The sequence below is a fragment of the Alosa sapidissima genome, chromosome 7, assembly GCF_018492685.1.
Source record: "Alosa sapidissima isolate fAloSap1 chromosome 7, fAloSap1.pri, whole genome shotgun sequence".
Taxonomy (NCBI): domain Eukaryota; kingdom Metazoa; phylum Chordata; class Actinopteri; order Clupeiformes; family Clupeidae; genus Alosa; species Alosa sapidissima.
In genome coordinates this window covers 32116814-32132863 of record NC_055963.1, presented here as the reverse complement: position 1 = coordinate 32132863, position 16050 = coordinate 32116814, and the positions used below count along the sequence as shown (strand labels likewise).

The 16050-nt window shown below is 42.2% G+C and overlaps 1 protein-coding gene across 1 annotated transcript; it reads right to left on the bottom strand.

Annotated features, from left to right (window-relative positions):
• Positions 1-7984: 7984 nt before the first annotated feature.
• ren (renin) lies at positions 7985-14916 on the bottom strand. The gene is made up of 9 exons (XM_042099371.1): positions 14754-14916; positions 14364-14517; positions 14045-14168; positions 13796-13914; positions 13443-13639; positions 12191-12313; positions 11957-12101; positions 9277-9375; positions 7985-8829 (listed from the first exon to the last, which is right to left on the bottom strand). The coding sequence occupies exons 1-9, from the start codon at positions 14825-14827 to the stop codon at positions 8668-8670; spliced, it is 1197 nt and encodes a 398-aa protein (XP_041955305.1). The 5' UTR covers positions 14828-14916; the 3' UTR covers positions 7985-8667.
• Positions 14917-16050: the final 1134 nt, after the last annotated feature.

The window sequence follows — 16050 nt, the reverse complement described above, 5'->3', positions numbered from 1 at the left end:
GGAAGAGCTGTTTGTGTCTTGTGCAAAGTCACATCTGGGTAGACCGCTCACTAAGCAGCGTCTATCACAATGGATTGTGGCGGCTATTACCCTGGCCTATACGACTAAGGGGTTACAACCCCCAGTCGGTTTACGAGCCCATTCCACTCGAGGAATGTCGACATCATGGGCTTTATTTCAGGGCTTCCCCATAGAGGATGTATGCTTGGCAGCGTGTTGGGCAAACCCGACAACGTTTGTCAGGTTTTACAGACTTGATGTCACTGCCCCGACTTTGGCACATTCAGTGTTAGGCACTGGGACGCCGGGGGCGCACTGATGTTGTTGGGGATCGCAAGCTTGTCTGGCAATCCGGGAGTCACGATATCCCATAGTGAGATACCAAATGAATGCTTGAAAGAGAACTTAAGGTTAGCTAGAAGAGGTTGGTTAGCTAGACTGGAGCAATGACGTTGCGCCGTAGAATATAAGGGAGGAGGAAGTACCTCCTCCACGTCGCATACGTCAGTCGTCCAGCCAATGGTGGCTGGCGTAATGAAATAATGGCTTCTGGGGAACTCGCGAGGGGGCGTGTCCCATAGTGAGATACCTCACTCATGCTATCAGAGAACCGGGGTTACGTGAGTAACCTTAAGTTGCTTGAAAATGACACAAAAATACAAACACGCCTTGTTTTAAACTTATTATTGTCATGGTCATTTGTTGTGGGAAAACATTAATAAACTGATGTGAAGAGGAAATAGTGACTGATACCATATGAAAAAAACGTTTTGAATACCCTCAATATCACACTTCATGCACATTTTTCCAAAAGATAGGGCCCTTTCGAAAGTCAGGAGACATTTAGTACAGATATGAAGACAGAAGATTTGCACAGAAATATTTTACAGGCCTTGGTTTTAAGACCCATTGATGATATAGACGAGGTTTGAACAAAATCTGAGACGGTGCAGCAACAACCTTATCTGATTTGACACGGAATGACTTATCACCGAGACCTGGCTTGATCACAATATACCTGAGGCTGAACTCTACCTGAAAAACTTTGGGGTGCCACTTTGTGTGGATAGAGACGGCGCCAGAGTGGGAAAAGATGTGGGGGCGGTCTGTGTATACATAGATACAGATATATACTGTAAATAAGGCATTGAGTTGATCAGTTTAACATTAGAGAAACATGCTGCACACCCAGGGGCGGACCTGCCATTAGGCATGGTCAGGCAATTGCCTGGGGCCTCGGCCACCAGGGGGCCTCGTCATCCCCATATCGTTTTTTTTTTTTTAATAAATGATCACGCATCCAAACAATATATTCTAATCCATAATAAAGATTGAAAAAAATATTTTGCCTCATGATTGCTCATAAACTCATCATAAAATCAAATGACTGCAGTGCAGGTCCGCTTCCTGTCACCATCGCAGCAACTAGCTAGTCTGAACGAGGTCTTGGTGAGGTGGAGTTGAGCGAATGACAGCAGCCATGAAACGTTTCCAGAAGTGATAAACGAAAAAGAAAGAGGGAGGAGGAAGAATTTAGAAAGAAATTAACCAACTTCTTCCAGTCGAAGAATTCTTCCACGGAAGAAAGTAATTTGGACAGTGATGCAACAACATCTGCAACATCTTCTGAGCTAGGTGGTGTAGCTAATGCTAGCTGCAGTAGCTGTGGCACTGATGCACCACCACCGACAACTTGCACTACATATTCTTCAACTGATGATGATGATGATTATGATGTTGATCTAAGTGAAACAGTCGTGAAGGACAAGATCACTGTCACTGCCGAAGTCCGCACTGGTGCTGGTGGTGCTGCTACGGACACCATTTCAGTAGCAGAAGCTTTGTGTACAACGAAACCAGTAACGTGAGTAGCCCTAACACGATACCTAGCACTACAGTGACGACCCTGCGTTATGGCAAGACACCGTAAGAGATGCAGAGCGCGTTGAAATCGTTAAAAAAGGCCCTGTGTAAATTAATAACTTTGAATTCCCCAAAAATGCAGATAAACCACCCAGAAGATTCACGGTTGAACATTATTCAATGACCATAAAAAAAAAATAGAAAAAATAAACAGAAAATGGCTAGTTGATTCGGTCAGTGCATACGCTGTTTATTGTTTTGGATGTCGGATGTGAGGTGGAAGATCGAACACCTCATTTAGTTCGCACGCACACACTCACTCTCACTCTCTCTCTCTCCTACACATAGCCTACACGGACAGACTCTCATACATAGCTACAAAGAGTATATTCACACATAGAGACTCCAAACCCCTAGCCTACTCTCTCTCTCTCTCTCTCTCTCTCTCACACACACACACACACACACGCACACTCACACATACACATACACACCATTCATAATTGTAATACTTTCAAAGGTTTTTACTACTGTTTCTTGATTGTCATCTATGGCAAAAAATATTTGTTGTATTTGAGTATGCCTCAGCGTCCCATTATTACAGAATAAAGTGTGTTTTAGTTTTAGGGTTGTGGTGTGTGTGTGTGGGGGGGGGGTTCGGAGGGGCCTCGGAATCCTTTGCCTTGGGCCTCAAAGTGTCCAGGTCCGCCCCTGTGCACACCAGATGTGGAACAAATATGTGTATCCTTTATCCTTTAATATTCCAGCAGTTTGTGAAATGTGCCACCTGGGGCAAGAACACTTTTGATCTCTGTTATGGCAATGTGAAAAATGCATACACAGCAAGGGGGAAAAAACCACTAAGCACTGCTGATACACCTGATACCTGCATATACAACTCAGCTACAACGGGAGGAAGTATTTAAGAAAACAGTAAGGGAATGGGACAGCTCTTGTGCAGAGGCTTTGCAGGACTGTTTTGAGCGTAACATTATTTCCTCAAAGACAGCTAATATATTCTCCATTAATCAAGGCTGTAGTCATGATGTCAACAGTCATGTCATGGGTAATAGACCTGTGGTATGACTCTTTGTCTCCAAAATGTATATATTTTTAAAATAAATTACTACAAACTAGAGTATCTTTGTTAGCCTCGATATTACACAGAATGCAATGGCTCTTTGACTACAGTAATTACTTACACCTAAAGGGTTGTAAACTAAGGCTTAGACTCATAGGTTTAGACCTATAGCCTAATACAATTTTGTATTTGTATTTTGATTTTATTATGCTGATGGCTAATCACACAATTTTAACATAGTTTGAAAGGGACAGGATTCAGAAATATGCTACTAAGACAGGCCCCTCTTCTGTCTGACTCACCTCACACCTCAGGTTAATTTCTGACATTACTCCTAGCATATGAATGCATTATTTATGTTGTAAGACATGTGAAAGAAATGAATGACACAGGCATGCACAAATTCATCATTTAAACTAAAAGGGCACTAAGTTTCACTATCGCTATCATTGCAAGAAAATAGGCTACAATATGGAAAATGCTTCAAAAATCCCTTTCAGTCTGATAGGCTACAAAAATTAATTAAATTTCCGTAGCCTGTGCTACACCATTCCAACAAGTTTTTTGAGAATTGTACCAGTAGCTTTTGTGATATTGTCTCTCTGGAACTATCACTAGGCTACTAATTTGTGCGTTATTTACATTTGATTACATTTCAGATGGTGGTGCTTGTTGGTTTCCTATAGTAGCCTATAGCGTTTTTTTTTTCTTTCTTTTTCTATGTCCGTATATTGGGGGGGACATTTTTTGTCATATTTGAAATATTGTGCTTTTTTACAATAAAAAGCACAAAAGAAATACCTGTTATGTCCTCCATAGTAGATGTAGGCCTACACATTTACAGTAGGAACAGATATTGGGTTCTGCCCAAAAGTCGAATAACATAAAAGTAATGTAAAAGTAACAAGTAACGTAAAAAGTTACTTTCCATAGAGGGTAACTAAGTAAAGTACTGGATTAATTGTTTAAGAAGTAACGAGTAATGAGCAAACACTACTTTTTAAAAGTAATTTCCCCAACACTGCCCCGCACGACTCTATTACTGAAGAAAAACATGTTGAAGCTTGTTTAAAGTTTGCTACACAACATTTGGACAAGCCTATGAAATACTGAGAGAATGTAGTCTGGTCAGGCATGTCATCCTATACAACATGTTTGGAGGAGATATGGCACTGTACTGTACATCACCCTAAAAATACCAACAGTGAGGTTTGGAGGTGGAGTCATCATGGTGTGGGTCTGTTTTTCATGTCATGGTACTGGCGGACATCATACAATTGAAAGAATGATGAATGGAGTATTTTTTTTTCCGGGAGAATCTTACCATCCACCAGGATGATGAGGATGAGACATGGCTAGACCTTCCAGCAGGACAATGATCCAAAGCAGAGAAAGGAAATCAAGGCCCTGACTTAAATCCAACTCTTGTTCTTGAGGTCAAGCTTTTGTTACCAGCCTGTCAAGTTGGGGCAGCCGTGGCCTACTGGTTAGCACTTCGGACCTGTAACCGGAGGGTTGCCGGTTCGAACCCCGACCAGTAGGCACGGCTGAAGTGCCCTTGAGCAAGGCTCCCCGAGCGCCGCTGTTGATGCAGGCAGCTCACTGTGCCGGGATTAGTGTGTGCTTCACCTCACTGTGTGTACACTGTGTGCTGTGTGGATAAATGCAGAGACCAAATTTCCCTTACGGGATCAAAAGAGTATATATACTTACTTATACTAAGTCGCCCAGCATCCTTCTTCTTTGTGCTTCCTCCCCAGCATACCACTGCATAGAAGAGGACGCTGGCAACAACAGACTGGTAGAACATCCTGAGGAGCTTAGCTGCACATATTGAAGGACATAAGCCTCCTCAGGAAGTACAGCCTGCTCTGCCCTTTCTTGAAGAGTGCGTCAGTGTTGGCTGACCAGTCCAGTTTATTGTCCAGGTGGAGACCCAGATACTTGTAGGTGCTTACACCTCCACATTGACCCCATCAATGGAGACTGGTAGCAGAGCGGGCTTAGACCTGCGGAAATCCACCACCATCTCCTTGGTCTTTGAAGTGTTGAGTTGAAGGTGATTGAGTTTGCACCACTGCACAAAGTCCTCCACCAGGCTAACAGATTTTAGCAGAGAGACTTTTCCGCAGAGGAAGGTGCTTATAACTAAGCTCTCAAATGAGGCACTAATAAAGAGTAATAAAGAGGGAGGATGTGGAGAAAGTCTTCCAAAGAGTAGATCCCAGTAAAGTATCTGGGCCAGATAACATATCAGGCTGCCTCCTGAAGACCTGCTCCAGGCAACTCTCAGGGGTTTTCTGCGAGCTTTTCAACTGCTCATTAGCACAGCAGTCCGTCCCTGCCCTCTGGAAGTCTTCTATCATCTGTCCAGTGCCCAAAAACAGCAAGCCCACATGTTTGGACAGAGGGGTTGATGACGCTGTTCTGACTGCTGCACAATGTCCATATGCACCTGGAGAAATCAAGGAGCCTTGCCAGGCTGGTGTTCATTGACTTTTCAAGTGCATTTAACACTGTGCTGACTTACCTCATGTAACAAGCTCAAGACATGGATATACTTGGCAGGTTATTTAAATTATCTTCTAAATCTAAATAATGCTGCCCTGTGGATTAGCCTTCCATACACTATAGAGCACAGTCAGCAATAATCTTCAATACTCCCCAGATGGAGCACATTCGGAAATTCACGTTTATGACGTCAAATTTATGACGTTGGTGGCGACACCTAATATGCCACGGAAGGCTGTTTCAGCCAGCACATTTATTTCCGGTGGAGCGTCAGCAACGGCATCTTCTATTCATCTTCTCTTTACCTTTTATTGTGCTCCTTTCGTTTTCACCCGACACTAAACAGGGCTCTACAGTGCGCCCATTTCACTCACACATAAAATAATGGCGTGCGAGTGCAAAAAAATATTTAGGCGCACTGGTGCGACTGACTTTTAACCAAGTCAATGTTTGTCTACAAAATACACCACAACATCGCGAAACATTACTGGTGCGAACCATAAAATCACGTCGCCAATGCAGCATAAAAACTACACCTCCCATCAATGTTTTCGCAGTTTCGCGTTGTGACTTGCTAGTTGCTTCTATTAAATTCAAGGGTCGCAGAAAAAGCGGAAAGTTAGACTAGCCTGCCAAGATGCAAAGTAGAACTAATTTCTTCAATCTGTCACGGACAGAAGACGACCCAAGAGCGCAAGTTCAAATTCAGAGTCTTTTTATTGAAGGGTTCAGGGGGGAAGAGGAGTGAGAGAAACGTGAGGTCTTGGAGGTTCCGGTTCCAGGGGTGCTAGGAGTGCCAGGGGTGTCAGGGGTTCTCGGGGCTCAGGGGAACACACACAACAGCAAGGTGAACAGCAGGCAGTAGTACAGACCAGGGCTAGGCACTAAACGTGGTGAGGGACAGAAGGCAGATTCGAGTTACCGGGGGGGCTGAAGATCGGAGAGTAATCGAGAAGATCCGGAAGGCAGGTCGGGATAACCGGGGCGGTAGAACAGGGAGGCAGTCAAGAAAGGATCCGAATCACAGGTAGGAGTCAGAGAGTAGACAGGCAGGCAGGTTACTGGTCCAGGTTTGAAGACGATCTGACAGGGCTTGGCTGAAAAACAGGGCTTTATATACTGGGAGAGGTTAGTGGAGAAATGCAGTGCAGCTGGCAGAGTAATTAGAGCAGAGTGGGGCAAGGTGAGGATGGTGAGTGGGAAATGCAGCGCAGCTGGCCAGGTAACAAGAGCGGAGCAGGGCGGAGCCAGGTGGAGCTCGTTAGGCAGAGTAGAGAGAGAGTGAGCAGAGTGGCAGAGAGTTGAATCAATTAAGGTGTTGCCAGGGAGAGAGAATGCTCATGACACAATCCACCGAATTCATCGGATATATGAGGAACAGGATAAGATTCTGAGAATGCATGCCTTTTAGCCCAGTTGACGTATTGGCAGCAATATGCAAAATATAGGCTAGCTTAAGCAAACAGTCACAAAAGTAGCCTCCCGTAATACTCCAGTTTTCTTCAAAGGTAGAACGCTACAGACAACTCCAGGCTTCCATGTATGCTTGTTTGTTTTACACCAAATACAAGCTGAAGTGCAAAACGAAAGTACTGTATGCATACCATTTGCCTACTGCCCCCATCAATGCAGATATTTCAAATAAATATAAATATCATTGATTAGACAATGTTGGGTTTTGTGAAAGAGAAAATTCACGGTTTTAGTAGTAGTATTGGGCAGTATGACCTGATAGGTCACCGTGGGCATATTTGGATTAGCTACAGGTGGATTCACAAATAAATAAATTGGCCTAGGGACCTATATTTGGCAGGATAGCCTACTTCATATACAGGCTAAATGCAAATATGGCAATGCATTATATTATTTTACATTAAATTAACAAAATGTAGAATAATAGAACGGACTAAAAATAAAGTAGGCACTAATGTTCTTTAAAATCTTGTTTCCTGTAAATGTTGTCAGTCATTCTTAATCTTTGCAATTGGTGCACTGGCATGTTTAACTGCAGTGTAAGTGCAGTGTACATTATGTGTAAGTTCAGTACAGAACTGACTGTGCCTCCAGATTTTTGTCTGCTCCAAAAATGTTTAACTTGGGCACACAAGTGCTCCTGGAAATTTTTTTTAGTGTAGAGCCCTACTAAACATCTTGTTTTTGCCCAACAGTGCAACTCTTTATTCAACTTCGACACACTCATAAATCCTTCAGCATTTTAACATGCTTATTCACTAGGTAGTAACAACCCACCGGGTCCGTGTAAACAGGTGCGCTAAAACAATGCAGAGTATAAATACCTTGGCTTTATCAAATGTATTATTTAGATTATTATTTACTTTTATACTTTAACTTTTACTTTTTAGATTTTATACTTGTGTGTTTGTGCGTAACCACAAATGAAGTTCCCTCACGGGAAAATAAAGTTCTCTTTAATCTTGAATTGACAGGGCCATGTTAGAGATAACATACTATCTGTACAAACAAATGTCAATGATAATGAAATTCATATATGTGGAGGTTAGAGGACAGTAGAATATGTGACTGTATACATAAATTAGCCAGGATTTGCATTGCTCCTGCCTTATTTCCAGTGGACAAAAAGAAATGTTTGATAGAGCGAATACAGCTTGTGTATGGGTGTTGGGCAACTTTAATCTTTCATTACACCATTGCATCTGGCAAAACGACCTCATTGAAAGTAGAAGTGTACAACATTAGCATCCATTCAAACATTTTAGTGCAATCAGTAGAGGAATTTAGTCTGTTTGAATGACGGAAAAGCTCACAGCCTCATTATAATTAAGTTTCATTCTTTAACAAAACACGTCACTGCAAATTTGGCAGCGGGAAAACTTAATTTGTTAATAGTATGTGTATGGCATTTCTGGGTATCTTTTTTCCCTGACAAACTTAACTTAAGAGATAGTAAATTATGTCCAAACACCATTGCCTCACTGTCTGCCCTAACAACAGCAAACTAAAGTCTTTCAATCCAGTGTTAACAATGTGAGTAAAATATTGTTTAAAAGCTATTTCTTGTGTTTTCAGCAGTTATGCAGCTTCATGCTGCTATACATGGAACCAGTGTTGGCAGGTTAACTCAAGAAATGGAAGAGAAACTAGAAGTATAGCAAAGACTCAAGGAAGAGAAACAAAGAACTGCAAAACAAATGACACAAAAAGTCACAGACAAAAAATATCAGGTATGCCTGTCACACGGCTTTAGCAAAGCCTATTCGATTGTTATGTCGATCAAACTCAGTGTAGTAGCGGGCAATGAAATTAGCCCCCAGGATCCAGATGGGGCCAGTTGGGGGCGGAACGTCGAGGCCTTTGAACGTGACAGTGCAGATGTCTTCTCCAAACTGCGATTGCTACAGTGTGAGAAGAAAGTTTGGGCATAGGAGTTATTTGGTAAAATAGAATGATGTCAAATATGTTTTACAAAAAGTGTAAAGTGTATGAAGAGGTGAGGCAACTTGCTAATTAAGTGCACCCACCCTCTCCAACTTATTACACCCTTACCAAAATATTACAATCGCTACCAATTTGGACATTACTCTTGCAGCATGTACTGTATAAAGGGAATGAGATGAGAAGCTTAAAAGGACTATAGATGTTATGCTGTTGAGTTTGGAAAAGCTAACATCCAAGAGAACTGCTGACATATGTTGAAGCTGAATAAATGCTTGTAAACACTTGTACTGTAACTTCAATGCTTGAATGTTGCTAATAATAGTTTCTTAGGTATCTCACCATGATAATGACTATTATAAGTAACCTGGACCTGCAAATGGCAGAAAAGTTGGCAGGACAAATACCCAGAGGATGTAGTCCTCTTCTGTGAGTGGATATTCCTGACCTCCAAGATGAAAGGTCACGCTGGGTAGGGATTTGACCAGATCACAGTTCACTGTGTACTAACAGGAAAAAGGTAGGAATTAGTCCATTTTGTTATCCACACAAGCTCCAACAACAACAGCAAGACATTACATTTATATAACACTTTTCTCAACACTCACAAAGCGCTTCACATGGAAAGGGGGACCTCACTAACCACCACCAATGTGTAGCACCCACCTGGGTGATGCACAGCAGCCATTATGCGCCAGAACGGTCACCACACACCAGCTTGAGGTGGAGAGTGAGAGCCAATTACAGTGGGGGATGATTAGGTGGCCAGGTTGGAAATTTAGCCAGGACACCGGGGAATCCCCTACTCTTTGCAATAAGTGTCGTGGGATCTTTAATGACCACAGTGAGTGAGGACCTCGGTTTAACGTCTCATCCGAAGGACGGCATCTTCTACAGTACAGTGTCCCCGTCACTTGAGATCGATCTTTTTGGTCAGAGGGAAGAATGCCACCTACTGACCACCCATCAACACCACTTCCAGCAGCAACCTAGTTTTCCAAGGAGGTCTCCCATCCAAGTACTAACCAGGCCCACACCTGCTTAGCTTCAGTAATTCAGCTAAGACAAGGTATCCGTTGGTCTGGCTGCTGGCATCCAGACATGCAAAGACTTGCACTATGCACATATACCTCCTCTCTGACCTTCTGCCTCACCTCACAGACAGATAGGTATCGGAACGCCTATTACCACCAGTCCCCTCAGTCCGTCCTCTTGCGTGTATGTGTCACTTAATATTAATTTCTATACAAACCAAGACGGCGGATTCCTAAAGAAACGCAAGCACCCACACCATTGGTGTATCTAAATTAGCTATGTACCAAAAATTACATTTTACCGTGACTCGAAGAGCTGTAAACAGTGTTGTATGTCTGCGTGTACAAATCCGCTTGGCGCTCCAGTGGAATTTTGAAGTAGCGACGAGAATTCTCGGTCTAGCTGTTCATGTGCCGTGTGAAAGGGTGGAAGTAGACGACCCACCAGGCCAGCACTAACCTCTGAGCGTGGTAACCAAAATATTGGCAGTAAATATCAGGCAGTAAAAGCCCCGGTAAGAACCAAACCAGATTTTGTTCAAATCTACACACCTATGGCTACTGAAAAATGTAAGGTTCATTTATCAAATGTTGTTTTGAAGTATTAAAAAACATTGTTGTTTTAGAATTTTCAAACAAAATGGGTGATAATTGGAGGTGTTACGATAAGTTCAGTATGGCACCAATAACTCCAAAGACGGGAATTCTCTCAGAAAGGTTTCTCATAATCTTTTAAATAAGACTTGCTACCCCAGAGAAATCATCCTTTTCTTCATCACCGGCCAACTCATCTTAGACATGTGTGAGAAATGTGGTTTGTTTGCTTGGTCTCAAATCATTGTCCATTGGGTATCACGCTTGTGCGATTGTGCAAGAGACGATGAAAAAGTAGCACAATTGACACTGACAAAACTGGCTGTGAAAATAAGGGTTCTCAATGTACCTGGCATGTGTGGGTGACTGGCAAAAAGTTCTGCTGTCATTTTTTTCAGGTAGATATCACACGTTTTCCTTACTGACAGCCCCGTTTGGCTATAGCTAAGCTGTGTGGTGTTCCAAATACAAGAATCATAATTTATGGGGTCAGAAATGTAATGTTGTGTAATGCAGAAATATTATGCAGATTATTTATGAGTTGGTTATTGAAATGTTCTTCTTGAGAGCCATGTTTATACACCAGACCTCCCCAAAGGGTCACATGTGGTGTCATTTAATGCCTTGCACTTGCACTTGAAGGTGCAGTCAGCAATTTTACACAATTTTAAGCTTTTCAGCAGTCATCAATTTTCAGCAGTCATCTCCTCACAACTGCTAGCGGCCGATTCTGTGAGTACAGAGTAAAAAAAAAACGGTCTCCAAAAACTGGAAACAAAGACAGTGGAAGCAGCCTGTCCCCCAAACAAAAACAAAACCCTGTGTGGAATTTCTCTCGCAATACTGACAGGAGGGGTGAACTACCTCTCTGGTGTGTTTTGTTTGGTCCTTGGTTAAAATATAATGTATATTGTTTTGGAGCGTCTGCTAATAATTTTAAAAATAAACATAAACAAACACAACTTCCTGCGCAATCGCTGACTGCACCTTCAAAGGTATACTGTAGTACAGGGACAGTAATTACAGTATTTAGAGTTAGATTCCACCCCTCTCTTCTGTGCTCCTGGAGCAACATGTTGATTGCCTGGAATAGTTAATGGCTTAGCTGTTCTGTTTGTTGTCCATTTACAGAGACAGGACTGTTTATTAACATACAGTAAGGGTTCGACTGCACACTCAGAGCAGACAGCTAGAGGAGCAATTCAATAAGTTTGACAAAAAGTATATTGGATTAGAACCACCACCTTTAAGTATCAATATTTTGAGCATCTTTGAGCACCTATTACAGAGTGGTAATGGCAACCAGGGTCATAGACAACTCCTCACTTCCAAGGAGGTGCAAATAGCAGTCTTACCCAGTGCTATAGGCTCTCCGTCAGAATAGTGTGGACTGGAAGTGATGCTCTATTTTTCTGTTTACTCTTTACTAGTACATACAGTATTCACTAATGTTACATACCCCACCCTCGGCCAGTTCAGTGGCACCAATTGTCTTCATCAAAACAGAGATTGATGAGGCGGGGCCTGTGATGTAGGAGGAGCCAGTGTCAATCACAGCTGTACATCCCTCCTTACAGAACAACATATCTGTGCCCACAGACACTCTAGAAAGGAAGAGAGAGATAGATATTGTTGAGGAGAGTTCATTATGAACGATGGCAGTAGTTCTGAAAAAAAGTAAATAAGCGCTCACCCTTTCATGCTGACCTCCCATTTCCCCTCCTCTTTGGTATCCAGGTAGCTGAAGGACCCTGTGTAATAGTCAGGATCTGTCCCACCGAGAACAAGCTCTCCACCAGGCTTTCGCTTTGGATCTCTGACAAGGTTTTAATACAGAAGAACATTAGCGAAGAGTGCTTATATATATATATATATATGGGTAAGGCTATTTGCACCCCTGGTACAATTAGCAGTGTATGCTATTTGTACCCTGGTGCAATTAGAAGTGAATTCTATTCGTACCCCGGTGCACACAGCAATGTGTCCTATTAGTACCCCGTCTGGTACAAATATCAATGTATGCTATTCGTACCCTGGTGCACACAGCAATGTGTTTTATTAATACCCCGTCTGGTACAAATATCAGTGTATGCCATTTGCACCCCTGTGCATTTATTCTGGCATATTGATCACACAATGAAATAATAATTGTAAAAAAAATAAGCAACATGTTTTTTTGTTGTTACGTAACAGGGTGTGAATAGCTCAGCTGTGTAATAGACACTCTGAATAAGGTATGCTGTTTGCATCAATGTACAGTTAGAAGTGGATGCTTTTCGTACCTTGGTGTTTATAGTACTGTATGCTATTTACACCCTGGTGCATGAACTAACTAATTGTTGCAATAAAAACTTCCGTTTGAGAACCGATTTCTTGTTCAAATTGCGCGCCTTCTCTCCAGAGACGTTGGTACACATGCACACTCACTCTGCCAAAACACATCACACAGGAATTGAACCCTAGTCTCCCATGTGCTAACCCAGGTCTGTCACCACTGCACTATTGTTATATTCACAACATTTCTGACAAACTGATGTTTGTATGTGTTCACTGAACCAAGATTATGAAAATAAAACACAACTTTTCAATCTAAAACTGAATCTGAACAGATATTAGTGCCGAAACCTTTTAGAATTCTTCACTTACTGCTGATGAAAAAACGAATGTCCGCCATGTTTTTTGTGCACGTGAGCAACGTCTTTTTGTTGTTACAGTATGTCTCAGGGTGTGAATAGCTCAGCTGTGTGGCTAAGGCTATTCGTACCAGGGGTGTAAATAGACACTCTGTATATATATATATATATATATATATATATATATATACACTCACTGTATAGAAACAATAATAATTTAAATATTTTTTTTATTATTTTTCAATAATAAAAGTAATAAGTGGTAGTGCATCTGATTGACCGGTTTATGAGACGTGCTTGCAACAGACTAACCTGCTGTAGTACACAGAGAATACCTCCTCTTTGAGTACATGCTGGGACATGATGCGGTCAAATACTGGTGTAATGCCATCAATGGCCACGTCAGGGTAGCCCATTCCCAGCACGCCATCAAACTTGGCGAAAACAAATGGGATGGCTGGAAGTGCTGTGGCCTCTGCAAACACCTGCACCACTGGGATGCCCCCCACCTACAGATGGGGCCAATGGCATTCACAACAGAACACATTTGTGTCATATCCTCCCTTTGAACATGCTGATCATCTTTTTTTCCAAAGTATATATTGTTTTTAGTCATAAATGTATCCCATTAGCATACTAGCATACTGTGCATTAAGGTGTCTCACCACAACCACATCCTCGCTCAGGAAACCTCGCACATTCCCAGAGGCATACTGGATAGAGAAGCCTGTGCCATTCTGTATGTGTGTGTGAGATTTAGATCCATCATACCTGTTATGAGTGACTGAGAGATAAAGAAAAGCACATTCCTTAACATTGCCTGCTTTTGGACTTCAGGCCAAAATAGACCTCTGTAGTGTGTGTGCGGATGCCATTTGCACCAGTATTGAAATGTGTATGTGGAGGAGACTTACAACAAGCTGTGTAAAGTGGGGAGCAGTTATAGGACGGAATCCACAGATTGGCCGAGCCTGTGTCAAACACCACATTGAACATCTGAGCTGGGGACCCTATACTTATCTCCCCAAAATACTGAGTCTGAAAGATATAAAGGGCAACAGAAAGACGTGAGATGGGAGAAGATAATAATAATAGGGTGATGCAAATGTCTAGAACTAATTCCAAAATTAATTTGCAGAGAAAACATCAGAGTCAACAGGCAACAAATCTCTTGAATCGTGTTAAATTAATCTTTGTGTCTTGTGTGTCTGTTAATGTGTTGAGGTGTCTCACATCCAGATAGTTGGTTAGTGGGGTAGGAGCTGTGCCATTGCGAGGTGAGGGACTGTCACCCCTCTTATGGATCAGCTGTGCGATGATCTCTTCTGGGGTGATCCCCATGTCCTGTAAAGTCTCTCTGATGGAGGGCATTTTCTTCAGAGAGATCCTAACAAGGAAACAGTATATCCACAAAAGATGGAAAATAGGTTTTAGATTAAATACACTTGCCAGTGCATCCTTCATGTTTTCTTTACCCAAATGCTAACCATGTCACAAATGCACACGAAGAGACAGTCGACAAACACGTCTGCATTGAATAATAACATGTAAATAGTTATGTGTACAGTTCTCTTTCATCACATAATATATTAATACAATAATGACATAAATGTATTAGAGTACCTGTGTAAAGCCTGCTTGGATGCCGCGGCAACTGAAAGTAGAAGTAGAACCCAGCCATGCATTCCCAGGGCCATTTGCTAACTGTCAGAACAGATGTCCAATCTCCAAATCACCAATGGGAAGTATATCCACAATCCTTTACAAATCAAGATGAGAGCCTTCGTCTTTCTCTCTCCAATCCCTTTACTCCAGGGTTTTCTGATGACTTTGAAGTTCTTTCCTCTTTTTATACCATGTCTCCTTTCTCGGAGTGTCCCAGGAAATCTCTGACTCTTAAGCCTCTGTCGTGCTTCCCAAGAAGAAAAGAACCCTCCACCCCCACAGGCCCCTGTCTCTCACTCCCTGGTTGATAAACTGGTCCCTGGGTGGGTTGACCTTCGACCTAGAGGGGGTAAATGAGGAGATGGGGCAGGCTGGCCAGGGACTTCCAGCTCAGTATAGTCATCACAGCCTATGCGTCGCCTTGCGATGTCCTCAAGCTAATGGCAGCAAGTCTGGGAAACATCAACAAGAGAGCTAATGGATGTCAGATATGTATGGATAGTTCCAATAGCCACAGGTAAAGGGTCTCTGTAAATGCTGTAGATATAATCATGATTAAATCTACAGCAACTTCTAAAGCTGAAGCGAGGACACGCACATCCCCATAACACTATTACTTGGGTGCAGAGTCAAAGCAAATACAAGAGAGAAAATATGTAAAAACAACTCACACACCAAAATAGGTCCTGCTAATAATTGTAATGTGCATAATGCTTTTGAATGCCTTGCTCTTCTTCATATTGCTTCAGTTGGTACTTCTCCCATATTTGAACAAAAAAACAACTATTGCAGAAACAGACACATACGTGTATGAGGTCAACAGCACTCAACAACTCTCTTTTGTGTTCTTTTTCTACTCTCTTATCTCTTCAACAGTACTGTATGACCAACTGATTGCCAGATTTTTCTCTAACTGATCTATTCTCACTTTGCTGACGAGTCCTGCAATTGTTGGTCTGAAATACATGGAGAGAAAGAGAGCCACAGAGTGATAATGCATGTGAAAGAGAAGTTTATGTTAGGACAGTGGGGTTATGTGAAGATCTGGAGGGCAAACAACCCTTGGTTCTAGGTTACATCATGATCAATAACCCTGCTCTGGAAAGGACTGGATTAAATTGTCTTCTTAGTGTCGCTTACAGTTAACGGACCAGCTGTTCCCAACAGCTTGTTTCCAACTAACTAAGTGGAGGAATAACTGATATCTCATGAAAATGTACAACTCAAATTCAAAAACTTCCTTGCCCATGATCTA

Coding starts and splice junctions, on each gene's coding strand:
- ren (XM_042099371.1), bottom strand. CDS start 14,827: ATGGCCCTGGGAATGCATGGCTGGGTTCTACTTCTACTTTCAGTTGCC. Junction 14,518..14,753: donor TCCAAGCAGGCTTTACACAG/GTACTCTAATAC, acceptor TTTCCTTGTTAG/GATCTCTCTGAAGAAAATGC. Junction 9,376..11,956: donor CTGAACTGGCCGAGGGTGGG/GTATGTAACATT, acceptor TTTTCCTGTTAG/TACACAGTGAACTGTGATCT.